This window comes from Taudactylus pleione, unplaced genomic scaffold, assembly GCF_031769625.1.
Source record: "Taudactylus pleione unplaced genomic scaffold, aTauple2 ptg000256l, whole genome shotgun sequence".
Taxonomy (NCBI): Eukaryota; Metazoa; Chordata; class Amphibia; order Anura; family Myobatrachidae; genus Taudactylus; species Taudactylus pleione.
The window spans coordinates 14,961,142-14,982,924 of record NW_028284658.1 but is presented as its reverse complement, the minus strand read 5'-3'; the positions used below and the strand labels follow the sequence as shown (position 1 = coordinate 14,982,924).

Sequence of the window (21,783 nt, the reverse complement as noted above, 5' to 3'; positions counted from 1 at the left end):
CAATTTGCAATCAATTGTGTATAAAAATCTTTCCCTTTTTCAATCGATTGCAGATTGCAGAATTGCCACAATAGATTGAAAAAGGGAAAGCTTTTTATACACAATCGATTGCAAATTGCAAGATTGCTGCAATCAATTGCTGATGTATGAGGGCCTTTAGTCAAGCACTAGGATCCAGTGCCACCTTCAAGAATATTTGTTAATGAAGCCCTGTGGTGTCGGTAATACTCCTTAGTTGTCTGCATTCTCAAAAAATATGATATATCTTACAAAATGGCAGCCTCCTGGTAAGGATCTGTAAGCATGTTTACATGTGTAGCTGTACTATAAAGAATGAATTGTTGTGTTCATATCTCAGATTATGGTTCCTCCTGCACATCTCCCTCCAAATTTCTCCAGTCAGACATTGTATCCAGGAGACCAAGGTAAATAATTATGTACCAATGTAACTGAATTATTGGTTGAAGACACATGGCCACATACAATGTAATGAACTAAAACCATAGTTCATAAATGGAAATACTAACCAACATGTAAGCCAAATTATGTAATTATCTGCTCAAACTCTATTATATAATTAGAATACTTTAAACAAGATTACCACACACAAAATGTATTTCTCCAGGCATCCATTGTGGCACTGTGGAGTCAGAACATTGAGGTATAGAAGTGGAGCAAGCTGCATGTGCACTTTAAAAACTTAAAACTCAGGCTCCTCCCCTTCTGTAATCAGTGGCTACCTGGGATACTTCAGTCTTTAGCAAAAGTGCCCCTTTTAGGGGTGGATGCCCTATGCCATGACATGTGAGGTGGAGAACCAGCAGCCATGCTCACCAGTGAATATTCCCACTGATTTGGATCAGCCAGCCTGGGCTACGACTATGGGATTCTACCTCCTCTGCTCCCACTAAGGTAATGTGGACTCATAGGCAGCGGCGTTGCTCTCCCTGGAGTCTCCGATCAACTTTCTTCTGCCTCTGTCTCTTCAGCTGACGACCCTTTTAGAGTCTCCTACAACTGTCCTTTTCCCTAGAGGGAGTTGTTCTTCTGGATTTTAGTATGGTAAATCCTTTTCTCCGAGTCCATGTGGGAAACACTGAATGTCCTCCCTTTATGCTTTTTGTGCTCTGTGTTTGTTGGGTTTAGTTTTCCGGTTATCCTTGTTAGGATGGTTGTTCCTAGGAGAACGATATTTTTCTCCTCTCTCTCTTTCTGTGCTCCTAGGCTGTCCTATATGGGGCTTTGTTAATTATCCCATCCAGCCACAGGGCTATAGAGCCTGCATTTAAAGTTCTTAAAGTGTCCAGACTCCTTGCTCCACTTCTATACCGCAATGTTCTGACTTTCTGACTTTAGTGTCCGCCAATAAACTAAGATAAAATAATTACAAAAATCCCCATTTTTAACTACCATTCCTAGATATCATACCTCCAGCTGGGAGGGCCTGTGGAAAATAATAACTCAGCTCTGTTAGCAATCTTCTTTTCCGACTATTGTCTGCCAGTGATCAAGCAGGGGTTCACGTGTTGACGGGTGAATTTTCCTGAATTGTTCTGCTATTTGAACAAGGGGACTGTTAAGTAAAAATTATTTATATGATGGCTTTATCCTCTCTATAGTATCGGGTCTCCAAAACTCAGCAGTCTTCATGAAGTGCCAGAAATACCACCAAAAGGTATGTTTACTGTCACCATACAGACTCTGTTACCCATGCAACATCTAGTGCAAAGGTTCCTAGTATAGGGACAACTGTAATTCCACCCCAAGAACACATAAAATGGAGAGATAACAATATCAGGGATTTCATAGGAGACAGGTATTAGATACAGTAAGTAAATGATGTTTCAGGTAACTTGTAAAGTGTGTTAGTTGTTTGATTCTCTGTTTTAGTTGACTACAGGGCAGAGTTATATTCAAAATCAGGAAACCAAAGATCTACTCAGAGTAATATATCTCCGGGATCATCTGTGCAAGAAGTCTATCATGTCACAACCCCCAGCCAGGAGCCGCCTCTACCAATGCCACGGCGGATGAGTCTAGTGAGTCTTGTGTATTTTTTCTTTATATGTGACTTAAATTATCCCTTGTACTTCAGCAACATGACTTCACTTTGATGCTGAAAGAGAGTATAATCCAGATGAATTTAGTAGTGAAATTTATCTTGTTGGGCAGCCAGCTCATTTAAAAACTGGTACCTAATCGCAATGTTCATCTGTAATACAACTCCTATATCAGGAATAAATCGCTCGCAACTTTAAGAATGCAGGCAAGTGTCTGGCTTCCAAGGTTTGCTGCACAAATTCACATTATAAAAAAAAAAAAAAACAGCCACACAAAAAAAAAACGCTTGTTTTTGCCCATATGCAGAGCTCAAGCTGCATTCTCGTTGGTAATAGTAGCATACATAGCATATGTGTCTGTTTCACAGCAGACGCTTACATTCCACCTGCATCAAGGTAGTAAACCGTTTGTTTTCTGTGCAACAAACATGTCCATTATTAGGCATAAGTTAAACTACAAAGACCTCTCTAATACAGTAGAGACAATTTCCATTTTCATGCGCACAGGAAACAGAATTATTTTCATAATGCTCACAGAAGCATAATCTACTGTATGTCAGAGCACCAATCATCATCAATGGCGTGTTCTCCAACAGCCAATCTCAAGTGGTTTGTAATGCCGGTGACTGTCCTCATTATTATCCACTGTTTGCACCTGTCTCTGTACACTAGAAAATAATACAGCTTTCTAAGGCTCATCTGTATCTTTTTCCCGGTCTGCATGTGTTTGCAAATGTGTATTTGTGCATTGCGAATTCATGCCGGATACACAAAGGATTCTGCACAGTACCAGCTTCTGTAATACTCACTCTGCATCCGCTCCAGTGTATCCAGCCCATGTGCTGGCAGCAGTCAGTGTGCTGGTGAGAAACATTCTGTGATCATCACAGGAGATGACTTTCGCAGAGAGGGCTGCTCATACCAATAGCTAACTTATACAATGCTTAATGCAATTATTACACATCGAGAGTGTTGTGCAGTTGTATCTGATTTGTCTCAACGGTGACGTCTATAATATTAACTTCACTTTGCAATTAGTTATTTTTCTCAGACTATTACTTTTAATGAATTACTGTTAATGCTAGATTTTAGAAACTGTATAACTGGTACGCTTTAAAGGCTTGGTGATACAGGTGTATAGGGGTCCTATGTATCCCTGCGCCCAATTGGTATAGCCTTCATTGAAATGTTTAATGCTATGTGGCTTGTCTATTTGTTTAAAGAGCAAACCAAAGCTCCGTCGGGTGAAGGCTCTATTTGACTGCACAGCTGATCGAGAAGACGAACTCACATTTAGTATAGGAGAAATTATTGTAGTGACAGAAGAAGAGGATCAGAACTGGTGGGTAAGTAGCTAGAGATACTTCCTATTCACAAATCCAGTGCAAAATAAACTGGGGTTACAACAAATTTTGGGGTTACAACCATTCGTTTTTCATTGTGAGGGCTTGTAAGGAGAGGTTATAGGGCCTGAATTCAGAGATGTACGCTATACTGGTTATTTTCACAGTTGAATGATTATTGCTAAACTGTGCATGTGTTTAAGTCGCACTGCGCGTGCGTAAAGGAGCATTACAATTGACACTGTGTCATTCGCAGTGTGATTGACAGTCGGAGGGCATTTGGGGAAGGTAACGGCGAGTGGCGGAAAAGAATGCAGGCATGTTGCGATTGTTTTGGGGGAGTGTCACATCCTGGGTCTGCAATCCCATACGCACTACACATGGCTCCGGCATCTCATTACACGCGCCCATTCTAAGCAACCATAGAGTTACTCCGGAGGCAGATTATCGAATGATCTGCAATCGATGCTGCATCTTTTTGTGCAGATGCTTTGATTTACAAAGCCACAGGTGGGGGTCTCAAGCTTCCTCAGCATCTGCTACATTTCCATATTTTCACAGAGCAGCTGCATACACAGACGCAGCAGCAGTGGCATTAGCGTACAGCTCTGAATTAGGCCCCTAGATAAAGTGACCATTGTGACTGTAAAGCAACATAACATATAATTTTCTTTTTTTTAACTCTGTACATTAGTTACTCCATAAAACCCCTTATTTTGTCTTTTGGCTGGCTTGTGGTGTTTTTTTAAATATACTTACTTTTTATGGATTGCTGTAGCAGTATGGTGATTTCATTTATTAGCTTATATTAAGCTTGTTAGTCAGTGTTTTGTTTTGTTTTTTATAGATTTAGGTATTTACAGTATATAGTTCTCAATTCCAAGAACATATCATGTTTTGTGGATTTCTTTAATCATACACAGGCAAGTTATTATATTTTGCTGGGTCCCTAATTATCCCACCTGCAGAAGTCCACAAAACATGACCTGTTGGGGATTCTTGCGTGTTGATGTTGAGAACTATTGGTTTAGGTTATTTAAACTTGGAAACACGTCATGTTAGGGATACGTGAGAGTTAGCTGGTTTAGATTATTTAAACTTGGTAAAGTGCTTTTGATGAAAAAAGTTTGGTTTCAGTGAAGTTATTTTTGTTCATGCAACCCTGGCAGGATAGTCTCACTTTTAGGGAACTGTCCGGCTGACCACTGAGTGGATATTTAAACCACATATACACCTGAAGCAGACATATTAACACAAAATCATAAAATAGTGTGTGTGTGTGTGTATATATATATATATATATATATATATATATTGGCTGGCAACTTTCAGCCTGGGGGGCAGACACAAGCAAGTGGCCCAGTTTTTCTACTAGCAAATGCAATGTAAAATTTGGCGTGACATGGTTTCCGTAATGTGCGTGTGGTTTAAATAGCAAATTAAGCATATGAGGGAAAATTGTTATGACAAAGAGCTATAAATAAATACCATCTATTGTGTGCGTCTCCTGGGGGCTGGGTTGAGCAGCTGTGCCCGGCCCTTTGTTCCGCCTTTCTCTAAAACTCTGGCCCTCATTCAGAGGTGGTCGTAAAATGCGAGCGGTCGCTCTAAATGAGGATGGCCGCTTGTATTTTGAAGTGCGGCCTCCTGGTCGCTAGCTAAGCTGTGGGTTACCATCCACAGCTTTAGCGAACCGACCAGGTTGATGGTCGGGATGGTCAAGACCATCGCGACCATCGGGGCTTGCGACGAGACCCTAAGGTTGGGTCTCGGCAACCGCAAGCCCCAGGGAGCTTCCTGCTCTGATCGAGCAGGAAGCTCTCCACTGACATCACTGCTGATGTCAGTGCGGCCGCCCACAAAGTGGCAGGCGTTCCTTAAGGAACGCCGTTTATGAAACCACCCCCCCGCCACGCCTGCAAACGGGGCGAGCTGTCGATCACCATCGACAGCCGCCCCTTTTGTAGTGAGCTCCGGAGCGAGAGAATTTCTCTCTCGCTCCGGGGCTTGCGCCCGCACAGTGTGCCCGCTGCGCTTGCGCAGGGCCTAAACATCGAGCCGCTTGCGAGCGGATCTGAATGAGGTCCTCTGTCCCACAGAGTGTGTGTGTCTGACCCAGACAAAGCAGGGTGCAATTCATCGATCACAAAACGAGCAGGGTGCATTTCACAGTTAACAAAACGGGCAAGGCGTAGTGCCCTGCTAAAAGTACCTAGTGGGAACACTAATAATATACATACATACAGACACATTAAGTCCACACACATGCAGGGGAATTCAATTCAAAGCGATGTTGAATAGCCCTGGGAGGGAGCTCCCGAAGCTATTCAAAGCGATGTTGGTCGGGCTAAAGGATTTCTTTTTGCACCCCCCTGGGGATGCAAGGAGAAATTCTACAAAAGTGCCGGCTGGCACTTTAGTCCCAGAATGCTGGTTCTCGTGATTAAATACCTAAGTTAGGTGGCGAGAACCAGCATTCTCCGACGTAACAGCGCGCTGAACTGAATAGCTCCGCGAGCTCCCTCCCGGTCCTATTCAGCATGGCACTGAATTGAATTCCGCCCATGGACATTATAAAGTACAAAACAACACCCCCACAAAGTTTATGCCACACTGACACATATAACTTGTATACAAGATATGATAGATAGATAGATAGATAGATAGATAGATAGATAGATAGATAGATAGATAGATAGATAGATAGATAGACAGACACACTGTATATAAGCCCCACCCTCCACTTACCTGGTTTCTAAAAGTGTAGAGAAGAAAGGATGTTCTCCTGCATTCTGTGGAGCACTCCTCACCTCTGCACTCACTGTCTCTCTCTCTTCCCTGGGTGCCATAACGCTTCTTATTCATCTCAGCTTCCCTGCAGACTCCCCGATAAGCTCTGCCCCCTTTTTCCACTTTCCAGCCTCTATGGATCCTGGGAATGAACACCTGGCTCCTCATTGGTCGACAGCGGCCATTTCTTTGTAGCTTAGCATGGGGGCAGCCATTTTTTATTAGCCTCTTTAACTTAGATATCACTCGCTGCGTAGCTGGTCTTCCAGTGTCAGAGCTGAAGCAGCACGCTCTGCCACAGCCAGGCGGCCTTCAAGTACTAACAATGTACCGGCCCGGGGGGCAGATGGCACCCTGCCCCCCGGCCCAGTCCGCCACTGTATACAGTCAGGTGCATAAATATTGGGACATTGACAGACTTTTCATATTTTGGCCTCTATTCACCACCACAATGGCTTTGAAATTAAACAAACAAGATGTGCTTTACCTGCAGACTTTCAGATTTAATTTGAGGGTAATTACATCCAAATCAGGTGAACGGTGTAAGAATTGCAACGGTTTCTATATGTGCCTCCCACTTTTTATCCAAACTTGACTGGTCTTATGTGGTTGGGCAGAAATTGTGAAGTAGTGACCTTCCATATTCTCTCTTGGACTGGAGATGTAAATGGGTATATACCCAGTGCTCCTCATTCAGTACAATGAAATTACAATATTAATAAAGCTTTGTTATGACTAAATCCGGGTACACACTGAGACGATGTCGTTACCATTTGGCCAAATTGTAACAACATATCGTGCAATGTGTACACACGATGTGCGACCTCCGCAGGCGCGTGCAATGTCGTCAGGTTTGATGTGCTGCACATCAAACCTGACGATATTGCAAGTGGCCCTATTCATGTTAATGAAGGACAGTCTGATGTGTACCCGCGATATGATATGTCGGTCCAACGGGCCGACATATCGTCCCGGTACACATCGTCCAGTGTGTACTCAGCCTAATTCCCTGCTTCATTTTTTTTCTAGAATGGCTACATTGATGGCCAGCTACACAGAAGAGGCGTCTTCCCAGCATCCTTTGTGCACATCTTGACCGAATAACAAGCACAGTCACTTGGACATCATATCAACCAAGGCAGCAGAAAAATAGAATAATTGCATTGTTTGGATGAAAGCTTTTATCTGGTTGTATATAATGTTGAGAGGGGCCTTTACTCCCTCTGTATGGACCAGTCAGTGGATTCACTGCAGTAGAGTGGCATAAAGGTGGCAAATGGGACAATTTTAACTCCATAGAACATCCTGGTTATTGACCTTCTAATAATAGGGACCACACCATCGTCACTGAATCGGTGGCTCTATCTTGTGTTATATAACAGAGTTAAAATGACTCATTAGAAATGCATTATATGCTTGTGCTGTGCCTTGTAATGCAAATGCTTTTCGTCATTTTTACAAACATAATATTATTGTGTCAGCTTAGCTGCTAATTTACAATCTATACAGTATAAAACTTGGACCTACAATAGAAGCAGAAATAAACAGAAAGTATAATATTCAGATGTTATTATAATATATATGACTATTAGTGTGTAACAAGACCCAGACTTCTCTGCCATTAAACAAGCAGGTTCACAATTAACAGTTACTACATTCTCATAAGGAAAATAACAAGTTGCATCCATAGGTAAAATTCTAGGAAATATCACTATATAAACCTGCAACTTTGTCTTTAAATCATTGTACAACATTTCAAGGTGATCATAGGATAAATGTGACCATCTTTCTTTTAAACCCACGTCACTACTGAGTTGATATGTCTTTTTTTACATTGTGTAAAATATAATTGGTATTTGGGCGGAGCTATCCATAAAGGAGAGGGAGTAAATAGAGGTAAACTAAGTAGGTATATACATAATATAGCCCCAATGCTATATTATGAACCAAACTAAAGTCCTAAATTGCATCCTTTAAATGAAGCAGCAGGAGTATATATGTTCAAATTGTAGGTGTATTTTATTTCTGTAAACAATTACAGTGCTGTGCACGCAAATTACAGGAAATCAGGATCTGCATAATAAATCACCCGAATCCCAGGCTAGGAGCATCCCTATAATAAAGTAATGCACTGGAAAAAATGGTTGACAAACTAGTTATCAGAACTTACTGAATCTCAAATGTCAATCAAATTATATTTAGGACATTGTTAGTTATGTTATTTTCAAACAATTGTTTTATCAGAATTCTGTATATCATGTGTTTTATTACCTAGAAGCAAATATATGAAATGTCTTCCTTTATAATCTGAGTTTTGTGCCAAAATGTAGGTCAGGCATTGAAAGTTAGTTTGTGATACTAATGTGAGATTCATTGACATCTGTTATATACCAGTAACATATGGGGTTGGGTACGGGATGTCGGTGCTCGGTGTCGGCATCCCGACAGCCGGCATTTAAACTACATCCCCAAAAGATGTACAGGCTGACAACCGACCTATGCCAGGGGAGTAAGTAGTCGCACAGGTGTACTTCTGCTTCAGATGAAGACCGTAACTTGAATCTTTGAAGTACAGTTCATGCAGTTTCTACTGCTGTCCCACATATGTTGTTATGATTGCATAATACACATTTGGCAGTTGTTGTTTGTGCATTTAGAATTCACTATAAAATGTTGGTACTATGGTAAATTTAATAATAACAAAAGAAACTTTATTAGGCTTTGTTATATTGGTTTAATTATGCTTTGTTTTATTAACTGTATTTTTGCTTTTTCGTCTTTTCTCCGTTCTATAATCTCCCTGTCATATTGTACCATGTTTCAGATTCACCTGGTCAATTTCCATGGCAAATAATGAACAGATCTCTGTATGTGAGCTCAGCATTATTGTAAAACACTATGTATGTTTGTCTAATTACAAAATAAGCAAAGAACTAAGCTGAGTTCTCCAATGGTTTCACTGCCACAAAATGGGTTACTGCAAAAGGCTACTAGCCAATATTATTTGGGGGTGAGGGTTAATAACAAATATCTAATACATATGTTGGCTCAGACACAAAATGGCCACGGGTGAGCTCCAAACTTATGTCCATTCAGCAGAAATGTCATTTAAATGTTATATACTCACCATTACATACCAAAAGAAATGCTCAGTCATCTTTAACGTGTGCATTATTGTCTATTTAAAAATGTATGTATGTTGCATATATTAATGTGGATTTGGCTGTGTAACACAGACCTTTCATGTACCAGTGCCAAATAACCTCTATCCACTTTTTATAAAAAGAAAGTCCAGAGCACAAATAAACTGGGGTATCATGGGATACAAGACAATTTTGAATATAGTTTTATTCTTAAAGTATGAAGGACACCCTGTTTTCTAAAGAATTATACAAAACCCATTTTATATCCACAGCCAATCGAATGCTGTGATATTGTAGCTTTTGAAATATTAAGTATTTGGATAGTAAGATTTATTTTATAATGAAAATCTATAACTGCAAAACTGTCAATGAAGCTTTTGTTTTGTTCTGGTGTTTATGTATTTACACATCTAAAAAGCTGCCTTTTGTCTACCTTTTTATTTTTATTTAAATGGTTAGAAAAAGTAGTACAATATATAATAATATACTACCTACATCAGTATTAAACTTCCTGATTTATAAACGGGGTGTTCATAAGCTGTGAAATATATGAAGAAAAATATGATATCCTTAGGCAGTGTCTGAGGGTCTGTTTTTACTCTTGTCACTTAAACAATGTGAGGAATCTATGTCACTCTGTATTTAAGTGGCAGCCATCTTGTCTTGTAAGGATAAATGTATGTGATCTATGTAGCAAGAAGAAAAGGATGCTTAAAGTGTATCTATTAACTACACACAATGAAGGCTGCTGTTCTGTGGTCTGTACCAATACTCGACAGCCAATAAGTTTACTAGAAACTAGAGAAGTCACTCGTCTCTTATGAATTTATAGGCTGCATACTGATGAATATTTCTTTTAATGCCTAAAAGTCTGCTTAGGTGCCAGGTAATCTTTAACATAAGGTCTAGGATATTCTTATTAAAAGAGGGAAATAATATTGTATTATCACTTGACATTTTATTAGATATTCTTGCAATATAACACTTTGCTCCATTTTATTTTTCTTAATAATTATTTCAATAATAATTTGATTTTTGTTGAAGGCCTTTATGGATTAAAGAAGATTTTGGACTGGTGCCAGCGTAATTACAGTGCGCTAAGAAATGTGTTCTTTATTTTGAATCTGTTTTGCTGCATAATCGTCTCTAACTTTAGAAATAATTAGTGATTCCACAGCGAAGTTGAATGATGGCAGGCAGATGTTTCCATGTCCCACATAGGCACAGGGACTGAAGGCACGCTGAATTAAAAGGGACACATAAAATATTATGTTCTTCTTCCCACAATCAAGCTTAAAAATGATATACAATTTATACTGGCTAGAAGATTGTGTGTTATGTTTAATTTATGGAGGTTTTTGGCAATGAGAGAGTTAAATGAGTGTGATGCCCTATATCCTGCTGTGCCCTGTATTTGTTGTATATACTGTAGACTTATCATAGATCAGGTAATATATATCTCTATTTATGCAAAAATGTTTAACTTGCCAAGAAAAAAATAAACTAACAATTGTATCTACAAATGTATCTGTGTGTTTATTTACTCTAAAAGGCACAACTGAAAATGTTCTTGTGGTTTAGAGGACAACTAAAAGCAATGAATTCACATTTACAGCTGTACAATGGTTTACACAGGGATTGCCAATGTTAATTGAGGTGTGAGCTAATTTAGTCACATGAAACCTCCTGAAGAGCTACTAAAATTGAAGAAAAAAAATCTTTCTAATAACTGAACAATTGAAGGTGAGTTAATGAAAATGAAAAAAATTGTTTCATAGAAGACAGCAATGCATTTAATTATTACAGTGATATTGTTGTAGTTTGTAAATAACATTTAAGCACAGGCACATTTCAGTATTAATTACCTGCTCCAAGGAGGTACATGCAACAGAGGAGCAGAAGATACTGTATAGGCAGGGCTGCTGTGTGATTTTCCGGCAGGGCAGGGCGGGAGTCACTTGCTCCGCCGTAGATTAGACGCCGTGGGTGGAACCACAGGGAAGAAAATCAGGTGATGCTGTAGAGGCTGCGGCAATCACCTGACGTGCTTCCCTGTGGCTCCACCCATGGCATCAACACCACGGGGGAACACGTGCCAGAGGTCACTTCCTCCTAGTTTACTCGGCAGTACTGCAGCTAGGTGAGCTACCAAAATGAAGACCGCGAGCTACAGGTTGGCGACCACTGAGTTATAGAATAAGGAAATAACTTGTCCGCCATGCCGCCTCCCTGTTTTTTCTGTCTTATCCCACATTCCAGTTCTCTTTCTACCATCCCTAGATCTCTCTCTTCCCCCTCTTCTCTGTCACCTTTTTCCCCTCAAGTATATGGGCATATATGCAAAGACACATGTCTACAGTTTTCATGTGGCCAGCATTGTCATTTTTTCTTTCCTTTCTCTGTAACTCCCCCCTTTCCATGTTCGTACCCTATATTCCCTCCTTCATCTGGCTCTCCCCATCCCCCCCCCCTTTGCCTTTCATTACCCGTGTTCCTCTTCCTATCTCTCTCCATCTTCCCCCCAATCTCTCATCTGCTCTCCTCCCACCATGTCCCTCTCCCCCTCTTTTTTTATTTTTTTTCTCCTCCCTGCTGTCCATTTCTGCTGTAAATCAATATACTGGCACTGATCAGTATAGTGGTTATAGGCTAAAAATCGTGGGTCATGGATGCCAATATATCTACATTGGCATAGGGGCCAGGGGCGTTCAGTCCATAGTCACTGTTAGACAGTGGGGAGGCTTTTGGCTAGTTGAAGAAGAGGAGAAACGTGTCTGGAGACTGCCAGTGAGAGCTGTGATGAGAGGGAGCAGGAGCTCTCTACTGTTCAGCTGCTAGTCACATGACTAACAACTTTATATTATAAATCAGTGTTTCCCAAACTCATATCGAAGGGAGCACTAACAGTGCATGTTTTCCAGCTCTCCTCACAGAATCACAAGTTAAATAATTAGCATCAACTAGGAAAAATGGAAACCATGAGTTTGGGAAACACTGTAATAGATTATAACATTGTATAAGCACGCTTAAGAAAATATACAGTAACACATATCAGTTTCGCAGATCTTTTAGTGGCACGCATAGTATAAACTATGTATACTATGTATACATAGTTTATACAGCTGTACGTATAGGTTACTACATACTGTGTAAAATAGATACAAAGGGTAGGATACATACTACAGGAAGACACAGAGAGAGAGAGGTATGTGTGCAGACCCCTGTGTTTTGGTTCTAAATCATTGTCAAGTTTTGTGATTTGCAAAACCATCCTCAAACGTTTTGAATTTTTTTAAAACATGATAAAAGCAGCTAAACTCATGTAATTCAGACCTGTTTTGTTCCTACAGTATTATTAACAGCAATAACATTAATTTCCAGTTAATTATGACCACTCCACAGCCCACGATATAGTTTTCACCAATATTGGCTAAAGGTTGCAGCGAGCTTGCTGGCTAATGAAAGCAGGGAGGGAGGGTTGGACTCCATACCTTAAATTTAAACGTAATAAGAGGTTCTACAATGCTGAGAATTGTACTGCCATGCAGAAAAAGAAAATTAAGGTGCACACTCTCAGCAATAGGAATGGCCAAACTGCTAAAAACTTAATTTATACTCCATGTTAACTGTAGAATTTATCAAAATTACTTTGATTATCAGTATTCTTAGTGCTTGGAGTGTGCACCTGCATTTTCTTTTTTCTTCATGGCTAAACTAAGCGACAGCAGCGGCACAAACATCAGTTTAATAGAATATCGCACATCTATGAAATATAGTAGCACAGCAGTGTGTCACAACCACAGTTTCTCGGCATGGTGGTCGACGGGTATTACCTGTGAGGTCACTATGGCGGGGGGCGTGTGGCGCTGGTGTTTGGCGAGGGGCGTTGGCTGTGGTTCTGTGTGGGCATGTTGTCACTTTGGGCTGGTGAGGCCCAGTGGTGCTTCTGTTCCGCTCCGGCATGGGCACCGCCATCTTGCCTCCGGTCACGTGACCTAATCACCCAATCCTGGTTTGTCACATGCTCTCTCTGGCCGGTCACGGCACAGCACTTGGTATTTAGGGAGGTTCAGAGCCTCACTTCATTGCCAGTGCAACGTGTTTCTCAGCAAAGCTGAGAGAGAGTTCCCTGTGCTCTCTACCTGTTTCCTGTGATACGCTACCTGCCTGCCTGCTTGTCTGCACCAACCCCGCTGGACTACCCTGCATCCTCCATTACCTTCCCCTTGCCTGAGTTCCTGAGTCTGCTGTTCACCCTGCACCTTGCCTCCACTGACACTCTGCTGGATAAACCTTCCTCAGCCTGCATTCTTCATTTCAGCCACTACACCTGATTTCTCCAGCCTGTCATCAGCTGGACATTTCCCTATTAACCAGTCACTACCTGGACAGTTCCCATTGTCTGCCACTACCTGAACATTCTGTATTAACCAGTCACTTCCTGGACATTGTTCATTGCCTGTCACTAACTGGATGTTTTCCCATTACTTCACCACAGCTCCCAAGTGCACTTAGTGCTATATCTGGACTTTAGTTTTTGTCATATTCATGTCTATCAAACCACTCATTAAAAGTTCCACCTTTTCATTTAAACCTGCTTCAGTGTCTGCTCCTATCACCACCCCAGGCCCACAACAAAACCAGAACCTCACACAGTGGCAGACCAAATGGCAGTTTAATAAACTATACGACCCTATTGAATGTTTTCATAATCAAGAACTGTCTAAAAGTAAAAGCTTAGTAGAAAATATAAATTACCAACACACTTCTTTAAACAGCAAATCTCAGCCCAGTACAGATGAGTGCTGCTGAGTAAAGTCTATTAGAAAACTAGGGGGTCTATTTACTAAGCTGTGTTAGGAGATAAATTGAACAGAGGTAAGGTACCAGCCAATCAGCTCCTAACTGCCATCTCACAGGCTGTTTAAAAAATGACAGGAGCAGATTGGCTGGTACCTTATCTCCGTTCACTTTATCTCCTAACACAGTTTAGTAAATAGACCCCTAGATCACTATCAAACTTACTCCAAACAGCAAATCACTGGCCCGAGGTCAGTGCAGGTGATTGTAGGTGGAGTAGCTAGTGGAAGGTAAAGAATTGATTACTATAATGAAAAGTAAATCGGAAGCATGAAACAAACTATTAAAAACCAAGCTTCCAAATGTAAATTTTCAAATGCAAACTGAGGGCCTGATTCAGAGCCGCTCATAAGCGGCCGCTCGTTCGTTCCGAGCGATGTTTGCACAACTGCGCATGCGTACGGATCGTAATACGCATGCGCGAACCAGTCAGTGCGGCCGAAAATAGTTTGTTCGCTAAATAGCGAATGCCTGCTATTTTGAGTGACAGGAGGATGCGTATGTGGGTGGTAACAGGGGAAGGTGCTTGAAAACGGGGAGTGGAGATCAGAACGAAGGCGTGCTTAAAGGTCAAAACGGGCGTTTTATGGGTGTGCATAATTAATACAGCAGTGTCATTGACCACGTCACTGGGTTATTTTATAGTCAGAACTGCTCGCATGATTGCGGTAGGAAAAACCAACCACAAGAATAGCGAGCAGTTCATACGCTGGTCGATGTACTCGATTAATCTAATAAATAGTGGACATGACGTAGGATGCGAGCGGCCAGGGGGCGTAGTTTTCCAAAAAACGACCGCAAGTTTTGTTCGCTCGTTCAGACCTAGAGGCGTTAACAGACCGCAAAGAGCGAACGGTTCATTTGAATAGCCACCCCTTTTTTCTGAACGAGCGAGCGCAAATAGCGTCCGGCTCTGAATCAGGCCCTGAATCCTAACAGCAAATCACAGGCCTCAGGCCAATACAGGTGTTTCAAGCTAGAAGCTAGTAGAAAAGATAATAACAAACTTCTCCAACTAGCAAGTCACAAACCTCAGACCATACTGGTAAATGGAGATGGAGTAACAAGCTAATAATCTTTACATCAAGACAGCAAGGTAGGCAAAGCCCATAATGGAAAGTGGTGTGTGGTGGGTCCAATTTGACCCCATCGTACGCCAACTCCTACAGGTTTGCCTTTGAGCAGGATGTATTTTTTAGCCAAGGAGATATTAAATCAAAGATTATTTATTACATACTCTAGATTGACAACATTCTTCTATTATATTCAGGTTCGGCAGAGATCCTTAACTTGCTTGATAATCTAGAAATAGGGATTTGATCTGCACAACAAGTAGGGTAATGATATATAGGGACGAGCAGCTACAAAGTGAGGTGACCCAACCTCTTGGATACAGGAGTCATATACAAAATATTGCTTCGCTCAGTCTTTTTTATATCCACTATATGATCAATGGGTTTATAACCTATGGCCTTGTCAATAAAAATCTGTCACACAATGATTGAGTTGTAACTCAGTACTTGTGTGACTGATTTTTATTAACAATTAAAGTTTCTATAATCTTTAGAATTTTATTTACATGTTCATGTTGATTAACTGGAATAACAGCCAACATACCTGGTATTGCACATACATAGAAACACTGCTCAAAGCACAAAACGCAACCATCACAGGCCATAGGTTATAAACCCCTGTTGATCATACAGTGGTTATACGAAGCACTGAGCATAGCAATATTTTGTATATAACTTGCTTGATAAACATAATAGTTCCTCAAGCCCTATTCACTTTTTAAGTAATTTTCATACTATTAATATGACAATATCTAAACTGGCTTCTAAATTGAGTACGTCCTTATACTCCAAGGCAACACAGAGAAATTTGTTGCAATTTTGTTCAAGTTTTCGTCCAATTCCTACAAAACATTGTTTGCCATTTTCACAAATGTTGAGGGTCCCTCATATTTGTAGCAATGTAACACTATATACAACATCAAGTTATAAGGTCAAAACAGTGGTGAAGAAATTAGGGCCTATTATTAAAACTGACAAAGACTTGCCAACTTTGATATGTTGTGCCAATTGGGCTAAGAATATTCAAGATTGGGTGGGAAAACCCCATTTCCTGCACAACCAAATGTATTTCTTCAGCAGACACAGATTGGAGGTCTGCTGAAAAATTGGACAAGTGAGTAGCGAGAATCTACAAGCAGATCTGCAGTGGGATTAGGGGATTTCTTAATGAGGAATTTAATTATAATGGTGAAGAGGGGGAGGTTGAGAATTAATAACCTGATTATTGGATGGGGACAGGATTTCAGGTTTCCCCCCAAAAACAATACAACGGCGTGGGGCTGTTTGAGCTGGCCCTGGTTCAAAAAAATACAGGGATCAAAACATATAGGAGTCCCCCATATTTGATGAACCAGCACCAGGCTCTTGAGGCTGGCACTGGTTCTAAAAATACGAGGAACAAAACAAGTAGGGGTCCCCCATATTTTCAGAACCAGCACCAGGCTCCACTAGCAGGGGGGTATTGCCACAGCCAGGGGACACACTTGACGGGTCCCCTGGCCAAAGAAATCAACCCCACTAACTAGTCAACCCAGGCCGGGGATTCCTGTGGAAGTGGGGACCCTCCAGGGCACCCAAGGCCAGGGCTGAAGCCCGGGGCCATCCCCAGCACCCCCGGGCTGTGGGTGCTGAGTTGATAATCCATTAGTAAAACTGTAATATTGCATTTCAGAGGTGGAACTACAGGTCCCAACAAGCCTCTCCCGCATGCTGGTACTTGGAGAACCACAAGTACTAGCAAGCAGGGCATTAAGGGCTCGCTGGTACCTATAGTACCCCTGTAAAAGAAATATTAAAATAAAAATAAAACAATGAATGTTTTAATAATTTATTTTGCTGCACCTTCACCTGGGGGGCGGTGGCCTTTAAGCACTTTTACATGGCTTTGAACAGATAAGGAGTGCTTGTAAGGTGTATGTGAAAATATCAGTAAATAGATGTAAAATTATAAATGAATAAAGATAAATAAAAACAAAAACCAAACTGGAATAATTGGATGAGTAAAAGAATAGGAAAAAAAATAAAAGTAAAATGAAAGTAAAAAACAAATAAAAATAAGTAAAAGAAATGCTGAAACACTTAAAAAATTGACACTTAAGATTGACAATTAGTGCAATTGTTTGCACAGACTATGTTTATGCTCTTTTGAGGAAAAAGTGCAAGAGCAGGGCGACGTGGTTCGGGATGAGAACTCAGGAGCAGTGCTATGTGCACGATGTAATGAAGACACTGGTGGTGGCTGGCTAACTGTCCCTATGCTCACTTTTGGTCTTCTGGCAGCGGTCATGTTTCTTTTTTCTCTCGGGGCGGGAGGGTTCGTTCCTTCTTCCCCGTCGGTGCAGTTCATGTTGCCGGAAGTAGCGGAGCAGGCTGCCGCCTCACTTCCAGTTAGCAGGTTGCCATATCTCCCAGTATCCAAAGCGTTTCATGTAATCAAACACTTTGTCAAGGATGCTGCTTGGGGTTGGTGATGCCTTTTTATGTGTAAAATTTTTAATAACTTTATTGGTAAAAAACGGAAGTCCTTGGGTGGATCTTGTTTGTATAAGCGACAAGCACATGTTATGTGCTTTCAGTGTTCAGTATTAGAAAAATAAATAAAATAAAATGTGCAGAGAGAGAGGATAAATAAAGCAGGGATCTGAATCATGTGGAATAGAAATATAAAAAATAAAGAATAAAAATAATAAAGGTTAAAAAAATAATAACTATAAAAATAATAAAAGATATATTAAGCGGTGAGAGCTTGTATTAATAGGGTGTTCTAAGAAGGCATTGAGGGCCTGATTTAGACCCGGTCGCAAGCGCTGAGCACTGGCAACCGGGTCGATGGTGGCCCAGAGCGCATGTGCACGACAGAGCCGGCTCCGTCGTGCGCATACGCGAGACCTGGATAGCGACGGGCAATCCGTCGCTCCGGGTCTCATACCAAAAGGGGCGTGCTGTCGATGTTGAGTGACAGCACGCCCACTTTGGTGGGCGGGCCAGGGGAGTGGCTGCCCAAACGGAGGCGTTCCCATGTGAACGCCTCCGTTTGGGGGCGGCCCCACTGACATCACGAGTGATGTCAGTGGGAGAGATTTCGGCTCTGTTAGAGCCGAAATCTCTCTGGGGCTTGCGGCAACGAGACCCTACCACAAGGGTCTCATCGCAAGCCTGATGATCACGATGGTCTTGACCGTCGCAACCATCTTCCTGGCCGCTCGCTATAGCTATGGGTGGTCACCCACAGCTAAGCGAGCGGCCAGGAGGCCGTTCTAAAAAAAAAATAGCCCGGCCCTGATTCAGAGCGAGCGCTCTGAATCAGGGCCTAAGTTCTATGTCTATGTTCAGGCCTTTCTGTCTCAAAGTGTTTAGTATGTAAATCCATTTTGTCTCTGGTTTTTTGAGTTCTGTTATCAAATCTGCTCCTCTCCAGTGGGCAATTATTTTCTGAATGGCAGTGCATTTTATTCCTTGGAAATTCTTTCTGTGGACTACAGCGAAATGTTGTGATACGCTGTGCCTAGCTAGCCCCCCTTTTATGTTGTAGATGTGTTCAGCTATACGAGTCTTCATCTTCCTTTTTGCTTGTTCCACGCATTGTGAGCTGCAGGGGTATTACAGCATGTAGATCACTCCTTCGGACTCAGGAAAGGTGTTGTTTAATTGTATATTCATTATTAGTTTGGTTAGAGTTTAATTTTGATATTGGTTTCATAGTTTTCTTGTCCATTGTTCTGCATGCCATGCAATTGAGGCAAGTATGGAAGCCTGATGTGTCTTTGTTTGTGTTACTTCTTTCTTTTCTGTCAGAATGAAGCTGTGTGTCAATTCTTGTTCAAAGTTTTGGCACGTCTGTATATTATCTTGGGATTTTGTGGAATGATCTTTCTGCGATCTTCATCCAATAATAGAATGTGCCAGTTTATTTTGATGATCTCTTCAATCTGGCTGTGGTTTGAACTGAATTGTGTGATGAAAGCTGTTAATAATGTTTCGTTTTTGGGGGGGGTTTCTGTGTAAGTCATCAACTCTTTTCTGTTAAGATTCATCACCTTCTCTAGTTATTTGTCCAGTAATTGGTCTCCATAACCTTTTTTCAGGAATTTTTCGTTCAACTCTTGACTTTGGTTTTGGAAGGTTTCCTCTTTGGTACAATTTATTTTATCCTTCTTAGTTGTCCTCCGGGAATGTTGTTTAGCCATTTTCTGTGGTATTTGCTGCTGTATAGAAGGTTGTTTCCATCAACCTCTTTGTTCATGTGTATTATAAATTCTTCTAGATCTTTTTGTGCTCCTTGCCAGATGAAAAACAAGTCATCAATGTACCTGTACCAGCATATAAGATTTTCATGAAATTTATTACACCAGATAGCATCGTCCTCCCATTTATGCGAACCTATTCATCACAAAATGGGAGTATGACGTTATCTGGTGTAATAAAAAATTTAGTGAAAATCTTGTATGCTGGTACATTGATGACTTGTTTTTCATCTGGCAAGGACCACAAAAAGACCTAGAAGAATTTATAATACACATGAACAATAACAAAGTCGGCCTCGAATTCACAACATCTACGAGCAAAGAGTCCCCTTCCTTGAGCTCGAAATCTTCATTGAGACAATACAATCATTACAAATACCCATATAAAATAGGTTGATGGAAACAACTTCCTTCCGTACAGCAGCAACCACCACAGAAAATGGCTAAACAACATTCCCGGAGGATAACTAAGAAGGATAAAAAGAAATTGTACCAATGGTTCTTCACCTGGTTTAATTATATTATCTCCTTCCGGCACGAGTCTAAGAATATAAAGGCGGACACCCTATCCCGAAGTTTCTCCTTCAACCAGCCGTCAATTACTTCAGAAGAAACCATCATTCTGACTTCCAGGATTTCATGTAGCCTTGACCAGGACCCTGGCAGATTCTCTCAGGACTTGTCAGTCTGAAGCTCCTCTTGAAAAAACTGTCAGATGTGCATTTTGTCCCTGAGAAGTTTTGCAAAACAGTCTTAAAGGACTTTCACTCTTCAAAAGCTGTGGGTCACCTAGGCATTTCTAGGACTTTGGAACTTCTGTCCCATTCTGTTTGGTGGCAGTCCATGTCTCGGGATACTCACGAGTTTGTCCTGGCGTGTGACGTCTGTTCCAGGAATAAGACTCTCCGGACTACTCCTTCAGGGCTGCTATGTCCTTTGCCTAGGCCTTCTAAGCCTTTTGCTATATTGCTATGGACTTTGTCGTTGACCTTCCATTGTCTTCCCACTGTTCTGTCATATGGACGATTGTTGACAGATTCTCCAAAATGGTTAATTTTGTGCCTCTTACCAAGTTACCAACAGCTATGGAAATGTCTGGATTATTTCTACAGCATGTCTTCAGGCCTCATGGGCTTCCATCAGAAATTGGTCCTAGATGCGGCTGCTCGCTCCTAGCATATGGAAATTCAGCTAAGTGACATCAAGGCAGGCACTCGCACGGCAAGGCATAAGCACGCCCACTATGTCTTGGCGAGCGATCACTTTGTGTTTACAGACGCCCACCAGCCTGTCTTTAGCCGCCCACTAGCGAACGTCATCTCCAGGAAGTATATACAACCATTGGTACATCGGGTTCCATCGGATCTGACCGCATCGCTTGCAGTTGACTTTACCCTACCGCAAGCACTGCGAGCACTTCAGTGTTTAATTCAATCAGGTGATGTGTACTATGACGATGCCTGTTAATTATGCACGCCTTTGAAACGGCATTGAAACACTCAGGCACGCCTGCATCCGCAACTCCACTCCCCTGTAACTACTGCCCTGCCCCTGTTACTACCCACAAATGGCCTCTCATGTCACTCATTCCACTGGGCTGTCTTTGCAGGGTGAACGAGTGCATCCCGAACGCTCATACTAGTTTGCGCACACGCACTGCGAAGTATACGCATACGCACATTAGCGAACATTGCCAGCAACGAGCAATCGCTTGCTAGCGAGCAGGTCTGAATCCGGTCCATTGTCTCGGATCGTGGCTCTCAATTTGTTGCCCGTTTTTGGAGATGTTTTTGTACCGACCTGGGTATCAACGTGAGTCTTTCCTCGGGTTATCATCCACAATCTAATAGACAGACTGAGTTGGTCAATCAGTCCTTGGAACAGTACCTCCGCTGTTTTGTCTCGAAATATCAAAACGACTGGGTTCCTCTGTTGCCATTTGCCGAATTCTCCTTCAACAATTATTGCCATTCTGCTTCTTCTGTTTCTCTGTTTTTCTGTAATCTTGGGACTCATCCTAGAAGTAACTCTTCTGAAATCACATCAACTGGTGCTCCACCATCTTCATCTGTCTCATGGTTTTGATCAGTCTGGAGGAAGGTACAACACGCCCTTCTCCAAGCGACTGGTCGTACCAAGCGCTGGGCTGACAAGCATCGTAGACCATGTAAATTCAAAGTGGGAGACTTGGTGTGGCTGTTCTCCAGGAACATTAATATTCGTCAGATATCACAAAAACTGGATCCCAAATTCATTGGCCCATTCAGGAT

General features: G+C 41.6%; 1 protein-coding gene across 2 annotated transcripts in view; it reads left to right on the top strand.

The window, feature by feature from the left end:
* Positions 1-10,859, top strand: part of LOC148514970 (arf-GAP with SH3 domain, ANK repeat and PH domain-containing protein 1-like) — a 232,087-nt gene extending 221,228 nt beyond the window's left edge. For both annotated transcript variants that reach the window (XM_088480677.1, XM_088480676.1), the window contains 5 exons: positions 359-425; positions 1,620-1,675; positions 1,891-2,039; positions 3,284-3,406; positions 7,223-10,859. In XM_088480677.1, the coding sequence (XP_088336803.1) occupies positions 359-425; positions 1,620-1,675; positions 1,891-2,039; positions 3,284-3,406; positions 7,223-7,297 (470 nt within the window). In that variant the 3' untranslated portion in view covers positions 7,298-10,859. The remainder of the gene's footprint in view (positions 1-358; positions 426-1,619; positions 1,676-1,890; positions 2,040-3,283; positions 3,407-7,222) is intronic.
* Positions 10,860-21,783: the final 10,924 nt, after the last annotated feature.